Genomic DNA, 17161 nt, shown 5'->3' with positions numbered 1-17161 from the left:
GCGCGCCGCAGTGCGACAGAGCGCGCCGCAGTGAGAGAGAGAGCGCGCCGCAGTGAGACCGAGTGCGCCGCAGTGAGAGAGAGCACGTGCCGCAGTGAGACAGAGCGCGCGCCGCAGTGAGACAGAGCGCGCGCCGCAGTGAGACAGAGCGCGCGCCGCGGTGAGACAGAGGGCGCGCCGCGGTGAGACAGAGGGCGGGCCGCGGTGAGAGAGAGGTCGGGCCGCGGTGAGAGAGAGGTCGGGCCGCGGTGAGGGGCCGCGGTGAGAGAGAGGTCGGGCCGCGGTGAGAGAGAGGGCGCGCCGCGGTGAGAGAGGGCGCGCCGCGGTGAGAGAGAGGGCGGCCGCGGTGAGAGAGGGCGCGCCGCGGTGAGAGGGCGCGCGCCGCGGTGAGAGCGCGCGCCGCAGTGACAGAGATTGCGCCGCAGTGAGAGAGCGCGTGCCGCAGTGAGAGAGCGCGTGCCGCAGTGAGAGAGCGCGTGCCGCAGTGAGACCGAGCGCGCCGCAGTGAGACCGAGCGCGCCGCAGTGAGACAGAGAGCGCCGCAGTGAGACAGAGCGCGCCGCAGTGAGACAGAGCGCAGTGAGACAGAGCGCGCCGCAGTGAGACAGAGCGCGCCGCAGTGAGACAGAGCGCGCCGCAGTGCGACAGAGCGCGCCGCAGTGCGACAGAGCGCGCCGCAGTGCGACAGAGCGCGCCGCAGTGAGAGAGAGAGCGCGCCGCAGTGAGACCGAGTGCGCCGCAGTGAGAGAGAGCACGTGCCGTGGTGAGAGTGCCGCTGTGAGAGAGAGCGCGCGCCGCAGTGAGACAGAGCGCGCGCCGCAGTGAGACAGAGCGCGCGCCGCAGTGAGTGAACTCTGTAGTGAGACAGCGCCCCGCAGCGAGAGAGAGCGCGCCGCAGTGAGAGAGAGCGCGCCGCAGTGAGAGAGAGCGCGCCGCAGTGAGAGAGAGCGCGCGCCGCGGTGAGAGAGAGCGCCGCAGTGAGACAGAGCGCGCCGCAGTGAGACAGAGCGCGCCGCAGTGAGACAGAGCGCGCCGCAGTGAGACAGAGCGCGCCGCAGTGAGACAGAGCGCGCCGCAGTGAGACAGAGCGCGCCGCAGTGAGACAGAGCGCGCCGCAGTGAGACAGAGCGCGCCGCAGTGAGACAGAGCGCGCCGCAGTGAGACAGAGCGCGCCGCAGTGAGACAGAGCGCGCCGCAGTGAGACAGAGCGCGCCGCAGTGAGACAGAGCGCGCCGCAGTGAGACAGAGCGCGCCGCAGTGAGACAGAGCGCGCCGCAGTGAGACAGAGCGCGCCGCAGTGAGACAGAGCGCGCCGCAGTGAGACAGAGCGCGCCGCAGTGAGACAGAGCGCGCCGCAGTGAGACAGAGCGCGCCGCAGTGAGACAGAGCGCGCCGCAGTGAGACAGAGCGCGCCGCAGTGAGACAGAGCGCGCCGCAGTGAGACAGAGCGCGCCGCAGTGAGACAGAGCGCGCCGCAGTGAGACAGAGCGCGCCGCAGTGAGACAGAGCGCGCCGCAGTGAGACAGAGCGCGCCGCAGTGAGACAGAACAAAGAGAGGGAGAGAGAGAGAGAGAGAGAGAGAGAGAAAGAGAGAAAGAGAGAGAGTGTGAGTGAGCTTGAGAGAGTGTGAGTGTGCACGAGATGGAGGCAAATAGATTAAGGGAGGGGATTACTTAAAACTTGTCATGGCCATCTTTTTTGGATGAAGATATAAAATATTTCAAAGGGTTGTAGCTGAAAAAAATTCAGAAATAGAAAGAGATGAGGCCATGGAAGGATCAAGGACGAAGACTTTCAAATCTAGGCCCTGGTGGACTGAGAGCCATTGTAAATCAGCAAAGACATGGTGGATGGAGGGGACAGTCCAAGTCAGAATAGACACTGAAAGTTTGGATCTATTCAAGTTAATATGTAAAGTTGTCGTGGATAAGAGGGAATGGGGTGAATCTAATTTATAATTGTTTTTCTCTTCTTAAGCCTAAGGATACAGTACATGAGGAATCTGAAACTGCGGAGGAGCTGGTAGCTTCAAACCTAGGATTTCCAAATCATTCCAACTTTGAGGTTTTCGACCCATTACGTTTGGGTTTCTTATTAAATAAAGGAGCTCCATGTCTATACTCCGTCAACAACTCCATGATCTTGGTGTCATGTAAGTACCACGATAAGAAAAGGGGAACGATATGGATCAGAGTTATTTTTCCCTTATCCATAAATTCCTGCTTTTCCAAAAACGTTGCACCATGTTGGAAAACAGACAACAGCCTGTTTCAGATCTCACCAGTGAACATGCACCTAGATACCTGCCTGCAAATGCCTTTTCACTTCCTGTCAGGACAATGGCTCCAACTGTAGGGTCATCTTCAAACAGGTCCAGTGCCTGATTGAGTTCCTTCATCAGTACATCACACAACGCATTCAAGGCCTTTGGCCGATTCAGCTGGATAAAGCCCACGTTCTGCTGCTCACCCTTTTTCTCCACAAGTAGATGTTGGTACTGGCCACCTTCAAGTGAGAATGACAAGGCGGAGCATGTTAATGAATAACTTCTGAACAGACAGTAAAACATCCGAGGTTAAGCAGAACAGCTATGGATTTATACTCCAAAACAAACAGAAATCACCTACAAAGGAACTTTTTATTTTTCTCTAACTATTCTACTTCGATCATTGGTTAATTTCCAAGAATGCTGACCAGCGTATGATAGTTGATGGATTCGCATTCATTCACTCTTTCATTACCAGAATACAGTAGCCCCCCCTGTACCTATGAGGGATATGTTCCAAGACCTACCGCAGGAACCCGAAACCACAGATGGTAGCACACTCATTCATTTAAATGGGAAATTTACCTTCCCGGCAGACCCCTGGTTCTGGAAGGTTCCCTATAATATGTTTGGTCTGTGGTAAACCGTGGGTAACTGAAATCACGGAAATCAGACCCACAGATACGGGGTCGCCCTGTATAAGTATGGGAATAGCAGTAGGCTATTTAATCCATTCAATCCCATCATGACTGATTGAACACTTCAATGCTTTTTACCCATCCCATTCCTATTCCTCTGCATGTCACGGATAATTAGAAACCTATCATCCTCTGCGTTAAACATATTCAAAGATTGTGTTCCCACTTCCAAAAGTTCACAACACTGAGTCAAAATAAGTTGCTCATCATCTTGAATCTAAATGGCATTCCCTTTTTTTTTTACATAGTGTTCCAGAACTCAATCAGCAGGGGCTGTGAAAAAAATGGAGATATATCAATGTAACACATTAATTCATACAGTTAATCGATGAATGCATTTCACAGGATTAGCCCATAATGGGGGCAGATGATTTTCTGGGGAACATACCAAACTTTTTACTTGCTACCTTAATGGTGTTCAGAATTGTTATGGACTAGGCCACACCACTCAAAATATTCTTTGCAATTTGTTTCAGTAAGTGTAGAGTTAAAATTACCCAGAGTAAGTTAGCAAGGTTGACTACCAGGTTTTAAAACAAACAAAAATTTATTCACAGAGTTACACAATGAATCAAAAAGAACAGAATAAAAAACCCCTACAGACTCAGTCTGTCCAAGCTAGGCTTAATTATGCTGTTCCGAATATGCGCCACAGTCCCAATAAGCAAACCCCTTAAACACAGTAAAAATGAAACAAAGGTTTACAGGACAAAGTTGGAAGGGCAGAAGGAGACAGAGTCTAGCAACTTGTTTCCACACAGCCCACAGCTGAACTCCCAAACTAGTACTGGAGTGAACTGCTCGGCTTAACTTCAGTTTCCAGGACTGGCTGTTCCTCTTTCATTATACAGGTCACTTCTAAAACATGACCATTTTGGTCTGAAGTCTCATCTGTTTACATTTAAGCAGAAGGCCTCTCAAGAAACTCTTTCATCTCTGTACCAAACCAGTCTAATTGGAACCTGAGTGCTGAGAGATAAATAGGAGGGTGGGGGTGGGGCTGGGGGGTAAGGCATGAAGATGTAGATGAAGCTGGGCATCTACCTTCATGTAGATGAAGGTGAGGGATGGTAGGGATAGGTCAGAGGGGAAGGTGAAGTGGATATCTTTGAGGAGAAAGTGAGGTCTGCAGATGCTGGAGATCAGAGATGGAAATGTGTTGCTGGAAAAGCGCAGCAGGTCAGGCAGCATCTAGGGAACAGGAGAATCGACGTTTCGGGCATTAGCCCTTCTTCAGGAAACGCCCTGAAGAAGGGCTAATGCCCGAAACGTCGATTCTCCTGTTCCCTAGATGCTGCCTGACCTGCTGCGCTTTTCCAGCAACACATTTCCAAGGTGAAGTGGATAGGCAGGAAGGAAGATGGACAGGTGGGACAGGTCATGAGGGCGGTGCTGAGTTGGAAGGTTAGATCTGGGATAAGGAAAGGGGAGCGGAGATGAAGAAACTGTTGAAATCGATGTTGATGCCATGTAGTCGGTGGGTCCCAAAGCAGAAGATGAGGTGTTCTTCCTCCAGGCATCAGATGGCTAGGATTTGGCAGCGGAGGTGGCCCAAGACTTGCATGTCCTTGGAGGAGTTGAAGTGGTTGGCCACAAGGTGGTGGGGTGGTTTGGTGCCTGTGTCTCAGAGGCGTTCCCTGAAACATTCCGCCAGTTCACATCCTGTCTCCCCGATGTAGAGGAGATCACATCGAGAGCAACGGACACAGTAGATGAGGTGTTTGGATGTGCAGGAAAATCTCAGCTGGATGTGGAAGGTGCTGTGGGGCCTTGGACAGAGGGAAGGGGGGAGGTGTGGGTGCAGGTTTTACACCTCTTGTAGCAGCTGTGGGCTACTCCCTCAACAAAAATAAACTGGTCTCAACAGCGAATGATAGCAAAGGGTGGTTCTGTCTGCCCCAGTATACCCCTCATTCAACTTTCTACAAGTGGTCGGGTTTGAATGAGTTAAAGCCTCATTCAGACACTGAACCTTAATAAAAGCCAGGCCTAGTTGCAGGAACAGGGACAACATTAAAAATGATAATTTCTTTTTGTTGGGGGGGGGGGAGAGAGGGGAGGTGGTGTGTTAAAGCAACTGGTGCACATTTATTTTCAATTTGATTTAAAACAAAACACATCAATAACAAAGACATCAGCAAACCAGGGAGCTCGTTGTAAACGGGTGCAATGCAATTTTACTAAAAGCTAGTTTACTAATTTCTATTAAACAGGGATTCGGCTGCAGAGAGGGTCGGCGGTGCATGTGCATCGTCATGCACAGTCCTCAAGTTTTCAAAGGTCACTCGCAGTTTGCATTCACCGTCCTCCCCCCTGAGCCAGGCAGAAGGCCCCGATGTTGGGTTTGCACAGGGTTCCTCACCCCCTGCAGCACCGGGAGAGGTGCAGAGCTTACCTGCGCTGTACGCTCTGACTGCAATAAACCTGGAGGCACGGAGAGAAAACGCAGCCGCCCCGCACAGAAAGGACATTGTTGCCGTGCTCTGAGTGGGATCCGCCTGTGCCTGTGCCTCTGCCCCCAGCTATCGCGATAGGCCAATGCGCCACCCTCCCCGAGAGCTGTCAATCACCCGATCTGGGCTGCAACATCAGCCAACCCAACCCATCCCATCCATTTGAGTCAGCGCCACTTCCAATTCACATTTTAACAGCGAGAAGAGAATTTATCCAGCAAATGGTACATTTGGTCGCTGAATTAGAAATCTCACCGAAATGCAAATACTTTGCCAACACTGTTGTCAAAGTGTTGAAGGAGCAGCGCTCCGAAAGCTAGTGCATGCAAATAAACCTGTTGGACTATAACCTGGTACTGTGTGATTTTTAACTTGGTCCACCCCAGTCCAGCACCGGCACCTCCAAATCATCTAGGCCCGAAAGTGAGGACTGCAGATGCTGGAGATCAGAGTCAAGATTAGAGAGGTGCTGGAAAAGCACAGCAGGTCAGGCAGCATCCGAGGAGCAGGAGAATCAACGTTTCGGGCAAAAGCCCTTCATCGGGAGTTAGAGCACTCACCTCCAAATCATGACTGACTGCGATAGAGTCTCTATCTCTGAGACAGAAGACCCGTATTTTAAATCTCACCTGGTCCAGATGTGTAACAAAAAAAAAATCTGTGGAAGAGGTTGATCAGAGAGTACCTGCATTAAAGAGTCACAACCTGTCGTTTTGTTTTATTGACGCCAACCCGCCTGATTCCAGTTTTATTTTTGGACTGTTTTCTTATTTCACTGGAGTGTGGCTATTTCCTTCACGTTCGGATTTTCGCCTAAACCATGTTGTCTGCTTTCACATGTCCCCATATTTTTCTAACTGTGTGAAAAAATGCTGCCTCAATCTTTCCCCTGTGGCATCATTGTGGCATTTCTGGGATGACATGCTTTCGACTGGTCTAGGCGAAAGTGAGGACTACAGATGCTGGAGATTAGATATTTCGGGCAGGAGCCCTTCATCAGGAATAATGGGCTGATGAAGGGCTCCTGCCCGAAACGTCGATTTTCCTGCTCCACGGATGCTGACTGACCTGCTGTGCTTTTCCAGCACCACTATAATTTTGATGCTTTCAAATTGACTAGGAGCAATCTAATGTGAACACTACTCTTAGACTCACAACAACAATGAAGAGGCCCTTCAGCCCATAAAATCCATACCGGCATTCTATTGAACAATCCAATTGGTCTTATTCCACCCCCGCCCGCTCCATAGTCTATTTCCCCCAAGAACTCATCGAATTTCCTTTTGATATTGTTGATTTTAAATGTATCCAAGTACCACAAACACATAGCTAGTGATTCCCCTCCCCAATAGTTGAGGCATTTTCAGATCAACAGCTCAAATGACATGATGGTGCTTGAGTTTTCTGTATGCCAGGGATGGGGGGAGGGAAGGTGGCTTCTGCAGTGGTGGAGTCTGAGTCTTCGGAGTGGATGCTGCTGTTAAACACACATGGGATTAGGGGAGAATACTTACTGTGAGACTGTTTGTCTGGGACGACTGTTAGGGAGTTAGAGGGGGTTATGCTTTGGGATGTAATGGGTGTCTTTTGACTGTGCCAGCTATGTATTTCCCCCCCTATTACGAATGCCACTCAGCTACATGTTCAGGTCTCCTTTCTCAACAAGATCTGGCCTTGGGGTTCTGAACTGAGACGGAGGCTGGTACGTTTACAACACTTGAAATGCATCTGGATGGGTATATGAAGAGAAAAGGTTTAGAGGGACACGGGCCAAGTGCTGGCAAATGGGACTAGATTTATATAGGATATCTGATCAGAATGGACAAGTTGGACGGAAAGGTCTGTTTCTGTGCTGTATATCTCTTTAACTCTATGAGAGGGGATCACATAGAAACATACAAAATCCTGATGGGACTGGACAGGCTGGATGAGGGAAGAATATTCCTGATGTTGGGGAAGGCCTGAACTAGGGGTCATAGTCTGAGATTAAGGGCCATCCAGGACTGAAATAAGGAAGAATTTCTTCACTCAGGGAGTTGTGAACCTTTGGAATTCTCTCCCACAGGAAGCTGTTGGGATGAGTTAATTAGATATATTCAAGAGGGAACTGGACATGGCCCCTGCAGCTGAAAGGATCAAGGGGTTATGGAGAGAAAGCAGGAGTGGGATACTGAGATTGCATGATCAGCCATGACTTAGAATGTTAACTGTGCTTTCTTTCCACGAATGCTGCCAGACCTGCTATGTTTCTCCAATAATTTCTGGCTTTGTTTCAGATTTCTAGCATCTGCAGTTCTTTGTTTTATTTGTGGGACAATAACAGAATGAAGAAGAAATAATCACTTCCTTGAGGGGAAAGTGGGTAGTGCAGATGCTGGAGATTAGAGTCAAGTTTAGAGTAGTGCTGGAAAAGCACAGCCAGTCAGGCAGCATCTAAGGAGCAGGAACATCGATGTTTTGGGCAGGAATGAGGCTGGGAGACTGTCCACCCCCCCGAGGCTCCCAGCCTCATTCCTGATGCAGGGCTTTTGCCCGAAACGTTGATTTTCCTGCTCCTCGGATGCTGCCTGACCTGCTGTACTTTTCCAGCACTACTTTAATCTAATCACTTCCTTGAGTCAGGTCTCTTTTAAAATATGCCAAAAACAGTCCCACTTTGCTTTATTAACATTTACGTAATTCTGCCTGGATACGTAACCAATGTGATTTACTTTATGTCGCAAACAGTAACATTCCTAGTGTACAGTATGTTGGATGAGTTCAAGAGATACCTGACTATATGCTGGGAAAAATTAAGGCCAACTCCCAACTGGTGATGTCTGAACTTCACAGAGATGTCAAAATAGCAGGAGCTATATTTGAAAACGAGAACAATTTGGTAAAGGTTTTGGGGGTTGCCATAATGCAAGAGCAACTAATTTTCTTTTTAGTTGCCCCTCCAAATGTGGGTCTCAGCCCAGAAAAATCTATGCTGAAGTCTTGGAAATAAATGGGGCATAATGAGCCAAAAGACCCTTTGTCATTCTATAATATCTGACCTCACCAATAGATAAAAGCTGTAATAAGAACAAATAAGCATGAACATTCTGCCACAAAGTCACATATAGACACCAGAAAGTTGCACGAGGGCAAATAATCTAAGTTTGTAGCATCTTTCTCATTCTTGCTGGATGGGTGGATGTTGGTGGACAGGGAAACCAAATGCAATGACTTCCGTCAATGTCCTTTCACAACATACAGCTCCTGTTCTCACGCTGGGTTTTCTAAACAGTATATTATGCTGTCGTGTGATTGAGAACAGGAAAGGTCTCTTTGTTGACCTGGCCAGGTCTGGTCATCTGGGTCGGAGGGAAGACACTTCACTCTGCACCTGGAATAATAACTGTCTCAGCTTCATCAAATTGGCACGGTGACTCAGTGGTTAGCCCTGCTGCCTCACAGCGCCAGGGACCTGGGTTTGATTCCAGCCTCGGGTGACTGTGTGGAGTTTATACTTTCTCCTGCTGTCTGTGTAGGTTCCCTCCGGGTGCTCCAGTTTCTCTCAGCCCAGAAATGTGCAGGTTAGGTGAATTGGCCATGCTAAATTGCCCATAGTGTTCAAGGATGTGTAGGTTAGGTGCATTAGTCAGAGGTAAATGTAGGGTAATAGGGTAGGGGGAATGGATCTGGGTGGGTTACTCTTCGGAGGGTTGGTGTAGACTTGTTGGGCCAAATGGCCTGTTTCCATACTGTAGGGATTCCATGAAATATGATTCTATGAAGCCATCAGAATCAAATCAAGGGTGAGAATTGGACTCAAAACTAGGATCACCCAAAAACTTTGTCAGGAATTAGATCATGTAAGGCTAGGGAAGGTGGTGATGTCATGGTAATTTCATCAGCCTGGTAATCCAGACATTCAGACTAATCTGGGGAAATGGATCCAAATCCCATGAAAAAATATTTGGAATTGAAATGGTGATCTTTCTCTTGCTTGCTGTAAAACCCCATCAGGTTCACTAATGTTCTTTCAGGAAGGAAATGCTGACCTGGTCAGAGTCCAGACCCACAGCAATATGGCTCACTCTGAACTGCCCTCTGAACTAACTGTACAGAGCACATCACTTCAATGGCAGTTAGGTTTGCACAACACCACGTGCTGCCCTTGCCAGCAATACCCACATCCCATGAAAGCTTTGTTTAAAAAAAAATGCCGTGCCTACACAGGAAACTGATATTTAATACAGAAACATCGGATTTGGAAACAGAACAATATTACTTCACATGTACAAAAAGGAGAGTAAACAACTGGCTAAAATAACGGTATCAATGAATTTCACAATGTAAAATAGAATAAAACCGTTTCAAGAGATCCTGCACATGTATTTCAGACAATCCTTTCAATAGTGGCGATTAAAATGTGAAGAGATTTTGTTATCAGGACGGAGATTTTTTAATCTCGTAGCTGTAACCAGGGGGATATGTAACATGTCACAGAGCCCCACCTACTTGGGATTTGATTTTTTCTCTCTCTCTGTTTCACGCCTGTTTTGTTTTGGTGGTAAGTCAGTTCATTGCATTTACACTCTGCTCTGAACTCTCGCCTACAAATTCAGTGACATTGCAGGCGCTGGTTTTATTTCAGGTCTGTCCCTGGGTTTAAATCATAATCCGATTAGGATTTGACGGTGTGGAGAAGGGGAGAGGCTTTGAGAAAGAGAGCAGCGAGTGGATAAGTGCCTACCCTGCGCCATTAACTGCAGTCTAGCTGATCAGCCACACTGACTACAAACCTTGCCAGAGGTGAGTGATATACTGGGCTCTTGATTTAAGAATGGAGATATGAGAATTGTCCAACAAAGACAGGGGGTAGTGGCATTTCTAAAAACAAAAAGAGACACGATTGACAAAAGAAAAATGCCACGCTTGATTTATTCAATAATAATGAACCCGAGTAAAAAAAATCCCTAAGCATTTACACAAAGAGAAAAGAATGGGCGATGAATTGACTGCACCGCTGTGTTTTAGATTCAGATCAAAACTGCCATCATCAATGGGTGCATGAAATAATGAATTTGGATTCAGCATTCTTTGCTAGACTAAATGACAGGTTGGTAATTTAAATTTGAGCCCACTCCTTAGGAAATCGGGATCAACCATATGGGCGTTAGCATTGCATTGTTACACTTTATAAATAATTCTATTTACACAATAGAAGTGGAAGAAAGATCGGTGTTTTACAATACCGATCAATAATATATTTTTACAGAGGATTTCCGTAGCTATGGCAGTGACTTAGTGATAACTGCGTTGATAAAGGTCTGAGCCCACAGGGTTTGTGTGTTCGCACCCACTATAGAGAACCACAGTGAGGGGCCTTTTAGATCTCGGCCCGGTGGGGTTAATGGGTTGGAAGCCTCACATTGTAAATGGTCGCTGTCGCGCCTCAGCAACGGTTACAGCTCACTTGTCTCCCAAGATAATAAGGCAGTGGGAAACCAGCTCAGCAATTCTTCCTTAGCAATTGGCTTTAAGCTAATTCTGTGCGAATTAGCCTACAACCTGATTTAAGGCAGAATACCATCAGCAGGTGCTGTCAAGAAACTGAGATCAAAGTTAAAAATCACAACACCAGGTTATAGTCCAACAGATTTATTTGGAAGCACAAGCTTTTGGAGCTTCACAATCACCTTATGAAGGAGCAGTGCTCCGAAAGCTAGTGCTTCCAAATAAACCTGTTGGACTATAACCTGGTGTTGTGTGATTTTTAACTTTGTACACCCCAGTCCAACACCGGCACCTCCAAATCATGAGATAGATCAACACTTGTCAATTTTTACAGTTAATTGAACGAATGCATTGAGACATGTCACAGGATCAGACTATAATGCTGTAAAGTAACTTTGTGAGGAACATATCAAACTTCTTATCTGCTTCCTGAATGGTGTGCATGTGCTGCTCAGGATGAGGCAAGGCTGCTGGTGATTAGCGAGTGAGGCTAATTGGACCAGGTAATTGTGATAATAGTACCTGCCAATGGGGCTATACTACCAATCTACTCATGCAAATATGTAATTACAGTGTGATGAGATCAGATAGGTAATTTCCATTAAAAATGGTAACATTGCACAGGAAATGCAAACATAATGTGCCTTATGTGACATATTGAATGTATTGAAATGATTAGTATGTTCATTGTGTTTGGGAGTTCTACAGGAACAGTGATTGTTTTATCTGTCTTTTTGTAACTTTGTGGATGTACTCAACTGCAGTAACAGATGACCCAGGTATAGAAACCTGAGGCATGGTTCCGTTAAATTCTCAAGAAATTAAATAACACGATTTAATGATTTATGGAATTAATAAGCAGGGCGTAAAGGAGAACTGTACCGATTAGGGGTGGCACAACAATGCTATATTATTAAATGTTGATCAGTCTAAATGGACAATAATGTTGTGAGGAGGCCTCTTGTAGCATAGTGTCGGTGTCTCCATCTCTGGATCACAAGACCCAGGTTTGAATCCCACCTGCTCCAGAGAGATAGCATAACACCTCTGAATGGGTCGATTAAAACTGTCCATAGTGTAACGCATAAGGACTGATTCTGATGTGAATCATTTGCACAACTGAGTTGATCAACTGAAATTATAAATTGTTATTTCTGAAACTGTAAAATCTCCAAACCATGAACCAACTAGTCACAGTGGTATGTTATGGCCAATGAAAACTGTACTTCTAAGTATGTGATCATTCTTCAAGTAAAAACATTCATGACCCAATTGCATCTCATTGTGTCGATCTGGTGATAAATCCACCATTTGCCACTATAGTTACTTACATGCTTTGTGGATAATTTCTGACCTAAATTCTTCTCCTTTCTTCCTCTGCTTCCTATATTAACTACATCAATTTGAAATTCCCTGTAGTATTTTTATTGTTTCAAGATGAGTGTTACTGTCTGGGCTTGTAGATAGATACCTTGACCAGGACTGTCAGACATATCAACATCCTGAGGCTTACCACTAACTGAACTGGACTGACTATATAAATGTTGTGTCTCCAAGAGCAGGACAGAGACCAGGAATCCTGTAGCTAGTAATTCACTTCCTGGCTCTCCAAAGCCCGTGTATCACCTACAAGGCACAAGTTACTAGTGTGATGTGATATTCCTCACTCATGTGGATGAGTGCAGCTCCAGCAGTACTCAGAAAGCTCAACATCATCCAGGAAAAAGCAGCCCGCTTGATTGACACCAAATCCGTAAACATTCACCCCCCCCCCATCACTGACGCACAGTGACAGCAGTTTTTACCATCGTCAAGATGCACCGCAGAAATTCACCAAAGTTCCTTAATCAGCACCTTCCAAACACATGACCAATTCCATGCAGAAGGTTAAGGTCAGCATAAGCATGAAACCATCACCACTTGCAAGTTCCCCTCCAAGTCATTCACCACCTTGAATTGGAAATATATCACCATTTCTTCACTGTCACTGGGTCAATATCCTGGAACTCTCTCTCTCTCATACCGTTGTGGGTGCACCTACAGCATATGGACTGCAACAGTTCAAGAGACCGATCACCACCATTCAAAAACTTTGCCCAACATCCACATCCCCTGAATGAATAATAAAAACTAAATATGCTTTCAGTATTGAGTCTCATTCATTTCAGTTTCTGTTTCATTCGTTGTTTATCAAAAGCTATTTAATTTTTGAATCATTATGAAATAATCCCACTAGATTTCCTTTCCCGTCTTCTAGTGGGTAATCCTGAGTTCATGTTCTCATGATTTGGAAGTACCTATTGTAGAATCTACCTTTCACTATTCACTCTTCAAAATCTTTTCTAGTGAATAAAGCCACAATTTATCATTTGTAACCTCTCATTCCAATAACAGATCTTTATCTCCCTTACAAAAATAGGGGCACTTAAACTAAATCTAATATTTCACCTTTAACTGAAACAAAAATTCCCCCTTTTCGAACTGGACTCTCACTTGAGAGAAGCTATTTAATTCAGTATTTGGAACACGTATAACAGATTTGAGTAGCGATCTAAATGCTCAGTCTGCAGTCTATGTAGTCCACTGAGTTACTCATTGTTCTTCAGTTCCATCTCTATTACCTAACCATCATATTTTGTGACATTGTGAAACACAAATGTTGTGCCTAGAAATACTCTTTAGCCAGGAGGTCCAATGGTGGAAATATACATCTGCATATGAAAGAAATCGACAATGTTTTCATCATGTACGTCCTTTATATTCGTTTGCCTCATACAATAAATTCTAGTTATGTCAAATGTTTCAAAGTGCAATATTCTGTTAATGTCATGAGTGTACGATTTTATTTTTGGCCTGTCTTTAACCATTTTCACTTTGTGTTGCAGGGACAGTGAGAAGGGTGCGAGAAATTTCCATTGAGTGTAGATTAGGCCCAGGTGATGGCACAATGGTTATACAAAGGAATGTCAATGTGATTAAAACAAATTTTAAAAAAATCTCTACACTTGATGGTATGAGTAAGTATAGAAAATAATTGAACCAAAATAATTCATGATTTAACTGCTTCTCTTGCCTGCATCTCATTGCTATTGTTTCTGAACGTGTACCAGACCAGGTATATATTGTGGTACTTAATACATAGTCAGAAGTTACAGGACACCAGGTTACAGTCCAACAGGTTTATGTGAAATCACAACTTTTCAGAGCACTGCTCCTTCGTCAGGTGAAGTCAACTGATGAAGGAGCAGCGCTTGTGAAAGCTTGTGATTTCAAATATACCTGATGGACTATAACTTGCTGTCGTGTGATTTCTGACCTTGTCTACCCTTGTCCAACACCAGCACCACCACCTCATGACTTAATACACAGCAGCTTATTGGAGAGGGAACCATTGCTAATAAAAGCCCTGTAAAAAAATGTGGGCTTGTTTTATCCAAAGTTGCTATCAGGGACATATCGGCAATTTCTCTCCCAGGCGCAATAAAAGCCCTTTGGTCTCTGACTTCTTTAGTTGACCCCCAAGCAAGTTCACTCAGTTGTTGGTAGTGACACAATCCCTGTGTCCACAATCTGTTGGCTTTAGCTCACTGACTTTCTGCCATGTCCTCCTACACCAAATATTGCAGGAACTAAGTTAAACCACTGGGTTGATTTCAATGTGGAATTACAAGGTCAATGTTGCAAGTATGAGGGATAATGAAGTCAAAACAAAGTACAATACGATGAAACAACACAGCAAGAAATGTGGAGAAAATAACATCTGAAAGTTTGTTACTGGATTTATAGAAGTGACTTTGAAAGGTAGGTTTTCTCATTTTTGACTCACGCTGCAAACGTGGATTGGAAATTCTGAAGCAGAAACAGAAATTGATGGTGAAACTCACCAGCATCTGTGAGGAGAAGCTAGAGTTAATGTTTTGAATCCAGTGAGTCAGTAATTCTATAAAATGGGTGAGACGGTGGCTCAGTGATTAGCACTGCTGCCTCGCAGCGCCAGGAACCTGGGTTTTATTCTAGCCTCAGGCGACTGTTTATGTGGAGTTTGCGCATTGTCCCAGGGTCTGTGTGGATTTCCTCCAGTTGCTCTGATTTCCTCCCACAGTCCAAAGATATGCAGGTTAGGTGGATTGTTCACACAAAATTGCCCATAGTGACCAGGAGGTGCGGGCTAGGTAGTTTAGCCATGGGGAATGCAGGGCTCAAATTACAAATGGTTTATTGTCATGTGTACTCAAGTCCTTGTAGGTACAAAACAAAGAAAAAAATGTCACATTACCTTACAGGGATTCATTAACTATAAGCTAGAAAATAAGAAAAAAGTTAAAAGGATAAACATTACAGTCAGCTAGACAGACAGATTACTAGATAAACATTACATTGCAGTAGGTCAGTACAGGGGGCTTCCACACGTGGTCTGACAAGGCTTGCAAGCCACTGACCAACCGTACTGATCTCCAGTCCAACATCCATCCTGCTCCTTTCCACACCTCAGCAGTTCTGCTCCATGCCTCCCCTCTGGGTTACAGGGAAAGGATGGAGGGTGGGGGGGGGGGGGGGTTGGGCCTGGGTGGGATGCTCTTCGGAGGGTCAGTGTGGACTTGATGGGCCGAATGGCCTGCTTCCACGCTGTAGAGATTCTATCACTCTTCAGAGCCACTGGACCTGCTGCATTTCTCCAGCAATTTCTGTTTTTGTTCCAGGTCTCCAGCATCCGCAGTTATTTGTTTTATTTTAGAACTTCTTGAGTCCATTGCTATTCCTCTTGTTGAGATTAGGGATTGAAAATGAGCTATTTCCTAATCTAATCTGAAAAACATCAGTCTGAATGAGTTCACAGAAAATTTACACTTGGCTCAAAAAATAATTCCCAGTCATTGACTTTGAGAAGCATTTTGCTGTGTTTATAGATTCCCTACAATGTAGAAACAGGCTACTTGGTGCCCAACAAGTCCACACCAACCCTCCGAAAAGTAATCCACCCAGACCCGTACCCTACATTTATCCCTGATGAATACACCTAACCTATCAATCCCTGAACAGTGTGGGCAATTTAGCATGGCCAATCCACCTCACCTGCACATCTTTGGGAGGAAACCGGAGCACCCAGTGGGAACCCACACAGACACGGGGAGAATGTGCAAACTCCACACAGACAGTCGCCCGAGGGTGGAATTGAACCTGGGTCCCTGGTGCTGTGAGGCTGCATAGCTAACCACTGAGCCACTGTGCCATGTTATACTCTGGATTTCATGCTATTTGTTTAATAAAAGAAGCTGCTTTAGATTTTAATATATCTAAATGATGCTAATCTTTTCAGGTCTCTTGAATGCTTCATCATGAATAGGACCACAGCCGTATGTTGGATGGTCATTCTGCTGGTAGCCACCTTCTGTGAGAATGGCACTTGCAAGGGAGGGAGAGGAGGGGCTCGGGGGTCAGCCCGGGGTTCATCCCGTGGGCGTCTCCGTGTACCCCGGGTACGGGTCAGTCACCCCAGTCGCTACGGGTCCTACAGCTCCAAAGCCCGAGTGGCAGTAGCAGGGGCAGCGGCTGGAGCTGCAGCTGGACTTGCAGTTGGATACGCAGCAGGCAGATTGCGGGGGTCGAGGCTGATTTGGGATGAGGATGCACAGAGCTACGTTAACATGAGCTGCGTCCCAGTCAAAAACTGCACATCCGACGGAGGAGTTTACAGCTATAGAGCCTGGACGTCCTCAGCCTCATCTTTCTGGCCTTCCTACAGCTTATCATCCATCTGTTCCGTGCTGACCTTCAAATATGTCCAACCTTAAGACCCCAGAGAGCGGTGCTCAGTGGCTCTACCACAGCTACAATCATCGGTCTCTTTAGGAAGTTCATCGGTGCTTTAGTATTGTTCATAGACACATCACTCATTTATGGCGTTGAATAGATTTAGACAGCATAGTAGATTATGAGTTATAACAGTTTCAGATAAGAATCAAACTGCAGTGTATTTATGGTTTTTTTTTTGCTGCGGTAATGTCAGTTTGCAAATTACGGCTATGTTGTGGTAGGAACTGATTAATATATGGAATTGTTACAAAGTTATCTTTAAAAATAAGTGCTGTTTCCATCAACCTCCACGTTTTCAATGCTCTGAGAAAGCTAAATGATCCACCAGTCCCTTCTGGGTTTCCTATCTGCTAGCCTTTGCAAATATGCCATCGTGAACACAAGGCAACATTGCATAAATGTGGCTAATTCTCTTAAAGTTTGATGTTACAGACAGTTCAGCA

At 45.9% G+C, this 17161-nt stretch overlaps 2 protein-coding genes across 10 annotated transcripts in view; one reads left to right on the top strand and one right to left on the bottom strand.

Annotated features, from left to right (window-relative positions):
* Window positions 1-5513, bottom strand: part of echs1 (enoyl CoA hydratase, short chain, 1, mitochondrial) — an 18280-nt gene extending 12767 nt beyond the window's left edge. The window contains 2 exon segments of the mRNA XM_043678875.1: window positions 2304-2505; window positions 5360-5513. Of these exon segments, the coding sequence (XP_043534810.1) occupies window positions 2304-2505; window positions 5360-5435 (278 nt within the window). The 5' untranslated portion in view covers window positions 5436-5513.
* A 4336-nt stretch (window positions 5514-9849) lies between these two features.
* Window positions 9850-17096, top strand: sprn (shadow of prion protein). 9 transcript variants are annotated; one of them, XM_043678869.1, is made up of 5 exons: window positions 9857-9957; window positions 10042-10199; window positions 13790-13921; window positions 14531-14705; window positions 16222-17096. In XM_043678869.1, the coding sequence occupies exon 5, from the start codon at window positions 16241-16243 to the stop codon at window positions 16694-16696; it is 456 nt and encodes a 151-aa protein (XP_043534804.1). In that variant the 5' UTR covers window positions 9857-9957; window positions 10042-10199; window positions 13790-13921; window positions 14531-14705; window positions 16222-16240; the 3' UTR covers window positions 16697-17096. The 9 variants fall into 9 exon arrangements, 8 of the variants coding, with proteins under 8 accessions (XP_043534804.1, XP_043534807.1, XP_043534803.1 ...); XM_043678872.1 differs by lacking the exon at window positions 13790-13921; XM_043678868.1 differs by lacking the exon at window positions 14531-14705 and having other exon boundaries at window positions 13790-13915.
* The last annotated feature ends 65 nt before the right edge of the window (window positions 17097-17161 follow it).

This window comes from Chiloscyllium plagiosum, chromosome 38 (genome assembly GCF_004010195.1).
Source record: "Chiloscyllium plagiosum isolate BGI_BamShark_2017 chromosome 38, ASM401019v2, whole genome shotgun sequence".
NCBI classification, from domain to species: domain Eukaryota; kingdom Metazoa; phylum Chordata; class Chondrichthyes; order Orectolobiformes; family Hemiscylliidae; genus Chiloscyllium; species Chiloscyllium plagiosum.
This window is presented reverse-complemented; position numbering and strand designations above follow the sequence as displayed.